This window comes from Microtus pennsylvanicus, chromosome 4, assembly GCF_037038515.1.
Source record: "Microtus pennsylvanicus isolate mMicPen1 chromosome 4, mMicPen1.hap1, whole genome shotgun sequence".
Lineage (NCBI taxonomy): Eukaryota > Metazoa > Chordata > Mammalia > Rodentia > Cricetidae > Microtus > Microtus pennsylvanicus.
Window position 1 is genome coordinate 105,671,803 of NC_134582.1, and position 6,000 is coordinate 105,677,802.

The following is a 6,000-nucleotide window of genomic DNA, read 5'->3' on the forward strand; positions in this document are numbered from 1 at the left end:
AGTGTAACCCTGCATGCATGGCTTCTGTTCCTCTCTAGCTGGATTTCAAATGCAAAGCTCTTGTCCACATTTCCTTCCAGTTTATGTAGCTCAATTACCTGTTAGCTTTAGGCCTAGGGAAAAGTAATAGTATATCTAATTGTTGGAAATTATAAAATTAGTAAGAATAGATATAAGCTTGGAAAGAAAAGAGAATGTTGGCATGAGGATTATATTGAACTGAAAATCAGTACACGCAGGAAAAATCGGTTTTCCTCTCTAAACTAAAATAACGTTGCCTGGTGAAGGAATCTCTACTTGGAAACAGAAAGCAATTTCTATCACTCTGGATGTGAAGAGGGCGACCATACAAGGCTTTACTCAGAGAGCATAACTCTTAAGAGGGTAGGAATGGTTCTCTTTACCACCTGTGTCATCTCCTAAAACCTGAACCCCAATTTCCTGGGCTACCATAATTTATTCTAAGTTTCTCAGTTCTAACTACATCTTTGAGTTTTATTCCTTTTCTGTGAACTCTTCTGAACTTTTCTGTGCTTTAAGGATATGCATGACACCAGGAATTTTTTTCTCCTGTTCATCTGAGCCCTATCAGTTCAGAAGTCACCAGAGACTCAAAAGTAAAGGGAGAGTCCTTGGTGACAATCTCATAAACATAAACCAAGGAAAAAAATTCTTAAACTATTTTTAGGCTCAAATAAAGAGCTGGTCAAACGTAAGGCAGTCACCTACTGAAGCACTTGTGTTGAAGGAAAGGGAAAAAAGTAAAGACCATTAAAAATATAAAAAATTAAAAAATAAAAAGGTGGGAGAATTGTAACGTTCTAGAGGGAGATCCACCTATTTCTGCCTCCCAAGTACTGAAATTAAAGGTGTGGCCACCACACCCAGCAGTTTTTCTGTTTTTCTTTCAGGCAAGATTTTGCTAAGTAGCTCAGTCTGGTGGACCACTCCAGCTCCTCCTACATCAGCTCCCTAGGTGCTGACTTTACAGATGAGCCACCACGCCTGGGTTACTTTTAGCATCCACAATTGCAACAACTTGATTTGATTCAGGTCAGTGAGGCATTTCTAGGGACAGGAGTTCACAGGGCTCAGGAAGGAACTGGGAAACTCAGATGCGGGGAGGAGAAGATATAGCCCTGCACATCTTTTATCTAGTCCTTCCCTGTAATTTTGCTCTATTTTACCATTCTGCTCAACAGATTTGGTTTCTCCTTTCTAATGGCTCAGAAGAGGAGCCGCAGTCACCATCTTTTAATTCTTTATTGATTTATTTTTGATTCAGTGTCTCAACTATGTCTACCTGCCGGGACTAGAACTCACTAGACCAGGCTATCTAAACTCACAGAGATCCTGCTGCCTCAGTCTCCAGGTGGTTGGGTTTAGCCTTGCCATCACATCCAACTCAATTCCATTTTGAATAGAAAATTTCTGATTATCTCAACTGGCTCCAATGAAATCAGGAACACTCAGACATCCAGTCTTCATAAAAAATACATGTATCACAAAGATGCAATGCAAAACCCAAAAAATGTAGCATATTGCCTATTTTATATTCACTTTACATTAAATGACATTTTCGATGTAGTAGATTTAAAATGGATTTTACTTGTTGTGGTTTTTTTTCCCCTTATAAATACTGCTTTTAGATTTTAAAGTTTTGTATGGGTTACATCTGTGCTCACCTTATGTATCAATGGACAGACCTGTCCTAAAATTGTTAATTCATTTGCTTCAATAACTTAGTAGTTTTAATGTCCACTTCCTGGGATGTCCCTTAAGGAATCAAATCTCATAAAGTACTATTGCCAACAGCTGTAAAGATGCCTATAGGATTAAAAGTAAGACGACCATCAAGACATTTGGAGAAAATTTAAAGACTTCTAGGGAGATAAATACCTAAACAGAAAGAAAAAACACGGTTTTGTTGTTGCATAAGAAACTATGCTAGCTCCACATTTTTTAAAACACAATCTCAATCAAAATGCCAAGAAGCTTTTTTCTGAGTGAGGGGATACTAGAGAACATCTCAAAAAACATATTAAAACACTAAAAAGAAACGAGGAGGAGGAGGAAAAGGAGGAGGAGGAGGAGGAGGAGGAGGAGGAGGAGGAGGAGGAGGAGCAGGAGCAGGAGCAGGAGCCGGAGGAGGAGGAAAGAAAGGACAGAAGGGAGGGACAAAGGAAAAGAAAATAACTGGGCATGGTGGCAAAGACCTTAATCCCAACTACAGGAAGCTTGAGGTAGGAAGGCCACAAGTTTAAGGCCAGTCTGGGCTAAAGACAGGATGAGACCTATTTCACAAAATAGAAACAAGGGGACACATTTCAGTGGTATTAGCTTGTTCAGTGCCCTGAACAACTAAATAACTATCGCTGGGGGGGGGGGGGGGGCTGGGGGAAGGAATTAATTCTCATCCCCTATTTGCTAAAACATACCGATTTAGCAAACAATATTTGAATCCTTGCTATGTGTTAAGTACCCTCCATATTGAATCAAGACGATAATTCTATTTTAGAGACTACCAGAGGGACTAAAAGCCAAGGAATTTAGCCTATGGCAAACATGAAACAAAAGCTGGGAAGAATTGAGAGTTCACAGACAGTCCTGAGGGTGTGGGGTAGGAAGGATCTGTTTACTATGCCTTGCACTAAAAAAGCTGTTTATTTAAACTGAGGAGCCAAAAACACTGGGAGAAAACTAGACTTTTCCTTTCTTCATCTCCTGGCTTTCCCAGGTAATAAACTTGGACACTGAAATAAACACTGGATCCACAATTGTGGAAATGCCTGTTGTAGGTCTCTAAAAGGCATGCTACCCATTTTTGTAGGAAACACCAGCAGTGATCTAAGCTTCAGCAAAAAATCTGTTCCGATTTGATGAAAAACGAGAATCTCAATCACCCTATCTAGAAAAAAGGCGGCAGGCATGAAAGACTCCCCAATAATAAAAACTAAAGGCTTTTATTGGACGCATTCCAATACATCGTCAACAGACAGTAATTTATTCTATAATAAATATTTTGGACTGCACAGAGCATAGCAAGAAACCTCAGTATGTAATGCGAGGTCGACCGTTAGTCGACAAATATCTACAACTTAAGTACAATGCCAGTTCGAGAACAATCTAAAAAGGAGAGCCTGTGTCAAAAGAAGGCAAAACAAGTCAAACAACCCGCAAGTTATTGCCTTTTTAGAAAAAAAAAATGGCTGACCAAGGTTGTGACGCAGTTCGACCCACCACTCCCTTGCTGTAGCAAACCGAAAGTAAGAGAAACCTCAGTCCCAGGTCCGGCATAACTGAGTGAGTGGGTCCTTTCCGCAGCTCTATCGCTTAAATGTCTAAGTCCATTCGTCGGCGCCATCAAACACTCCCAGGAGACGCTGAGCCCACAAACCGCTCAGGGAAAGGGTACGGGATGCGTTTCCTCCATGCAAGAAGCTAAAGCTTCTAGAGAACGCAACACCGACTGGCGCCCAATCAAACTAAGGGCTAAAGTCCTGAGCTGGAGAGAACCAACCCGTACGCAGGGCGGAACTTTCAAATAACCTACAGCCCAACGCTGGCTAGCGCCAAGGGGTGGCTCTTTGCTGTTGACAGCCATGGGGCTCACACCAGCCCTTCTCGGCCTCCCAGCCGACAGCTCAGCATCATCACCCTAGGTGAAACAGGGAACCCCACCCCGAAGAGCTGCTGACTGATCCATCCCACGCAACCTGCTTCAGCGGAACGCAAGGAGGAAGGAGTTACTACACAAATGTCACAGCTCTTTAAGTGGAAGTGGTGGCTCTGAAAAGAGCCTTTTGGGTTTAGGAGGTAGACAGCCTACTTCTTCTTGGCTGCAACCTTCTTGGGCTTAGCAACCTTGGGCTTGGCAGCCTTCGGTTTCACAGCCTTGGACGCACTCTTGACCTTCTTGGGCTTGGCAACCTTAGCCTTCTTTGGACTCTTGGCCACTTTCTTGGTCACGGCAGCAGCCGCGGGCTTCTTGGCCTTCTTCGGGGTCTTCTTGGCGGCCTTCTTGGGTGTGGCAGCACCGGTTGCCTTCTTGGGCTTCTTGGCTGCACCCGCGGGCTTCTTAGCCTTGGACGCGCCCGCCTTCTTGGCTTTGGGCTTGGACTCGCCGGAAGCCGCCTTCTTGTTGAGCTTGAAGGAGCCAGAGGCGCCGGTGCCCTTGGTCTGCACCAGGGTGCCCTTGCTCACCAGGCTCTTGAGCCCCAGCTTGATGCGGCTGTTGTTCTTCTCCACATCGTAGCCGGCGGCCGCCAGCGCCTTCTTGAGCGCGGCCAGGGACACGCCGCTGCGCTCCTTGGAGGCGGCCACGGCCTTGGTGATGAGCTCGGACACCGGGGGTCCGGACGCCTTGCGTCGAGCCCCTGCGGGTTTCTTGGCAGCCTTCTTTTTGGCAGGCGCCTTCTCCGCAGGGGGAGCGGCAGCGGGGGCGGCAGGAGCGGTCTCCGACATGTTGACGATCCGAAAGTCAGGAACTAGTGGCAATACGCCGATAGAGTAGCAAGGGCCCCGCCGCCGTATATATAGAGCGCAGGCGCGCGCTGATTGGTGCTCCAGCGGCCTGCCTGGCTGGCAAGCTCAGAGCAGCCGCGCTGCGCCCAACTTGTGTTTGTTACACTTCACAAAAAGAAGAAAATATTAAAATGTCTTGCACCAAATCTCTCGACTTTGGTCGGTAACGGATCCGAGAAGCCTCAGGCTTCGGAATATCTGTTTATTTTTTCCTCATCCCCAAAGACGACGCTTCTAGGAGTCCCTAACTCCCCCAACTCCAGAGGAAGTCCCAGGCAAACAGAGACCACTTTCTGTTTTTCTTCTAAATTACCTGGTCGCTCCTTTGCCCCTGAAAGTTCTTTTTCTCTGGGATTATAGGGCACATGCTTCCCTTAATTTAGGAGCAAAAACGAAACGATTTCCGCCTAAATTTTCACGATTATTCTGTTTCTTCGCAAGGGAAGTAACACAAGTCCTTGGTGACTTCTGAGTATGGACCCACCATAACCGCGGACTAGGACTGGGATTTCCAGTCTAAAGCAGTTTGGGCAGGTTGCGAGGGGGGTTCATAGGCCTTGGGGGTGTACCATGTGGTGGGGGGCTAAGGATTTAAATATCTGATTTAAAGATACCGTAAAATCCTTTTCACTAGTGGGGGCGGGGCACCTTTTTCCCTTCTCCAAAGGGGAAACACAGGGCTGTATTTTAAAGCTCTTGTTTCCCCTCTGAGTTTTGCAAGGTAGGGGGTCTAACCCTGAAGAATAGAGATAATGAAAAAGGAAAGGACCCCCATAAGCCTGCATGCTCACCCCCTCCCAAAAAAGTGTCAGTTCGAGACTTTGAAAGATCTGTTTTTAAAGCAACGAGCAAATACTTTTGCTGCAGCACAGAATTTCAGAGCATGAAAATTCTAGTTTAGAAAAAGATTGCCTTGTTAGAGAAGGGCCTTCTGTATTTGGAGATTGTAAGGTGCAGTTAGAAATAAAGCTACTGGCTGTACGGGATACGTTTGACTTTAACAAATCTGGTGAAATCGAAAAAATGTAGTGAATTTTTAACAGAAAGATAAGCAACAAGATAAGTACAAATTGTCATGCCATCTTTAGAGGACAGCTCTCCGTCACCTCGTCTCAGCTCCTCTAAATAGGGCAATCTGTATCCTATTCAAACTTGCTTCGTTAGTTTAAAATCTTCAGTTTCATATTTCACCCTTAGTGAAGTGAATTAATTACAATGTTGTTTTTTTTTTGCTAGAGAAAATGCAAGTCAAACTCTTGTATAATTAATCCAATTCTATATTTAGGAGCAAAGGAAATTCCCCTAATTCTATCAGAAATCTCTATTCGGGTATATGTCTACAGGAAAGTATGTGGTGAGCTTGTTAGCATTAAAGTGTGGTAAAGTCGCAAGGTTATACAAATTGCATTCAGGGATGTTTGCAAAACAAAGCATGTTTTCTAAGCCTGAGAGGGAGCCTGTGGGCTCACTTAATAA

The 6,000-nt window shown here is 44.6% G+C and overlaps 1 protein-coding gene across 1 annotated transcript; it reads right to left on the reverse strand.

The window, feature by feature from the left end:
- Nucleotides 1-2,939: 2,939 nt before the first annotated feature.
- H1-2 (H1.2 linker histone, cluster member) lies at nucleotides 2,940-4,498 on the reverse strand. The gene has a single exon (XM_075970047.1). The coding sequence runs from the start codon at nucleotides 4,462-4,464 to the stop codon at nucleotides 3,826-3,828; it is 639 nt and encodes a 212-aa protein (XP_075826162.1). The 5' UTR covers nucleotides 4,465-4,498; the 3' UTR covers nucleotides 2,940-3,825.
- Nucleotides 4,499-6,000: the final 1,502 nt, after the last annotated feature.

Excerpts from the sequence above, each read along its gene's own strand:
- H1-2 (XM_075970047.1), bottom strand. The coding sequence starts at position 4,464 with ATGTCGGAGACCGCTCCTGCCGCCCCCGCTGCCGCTCCCCCTGCGGAG.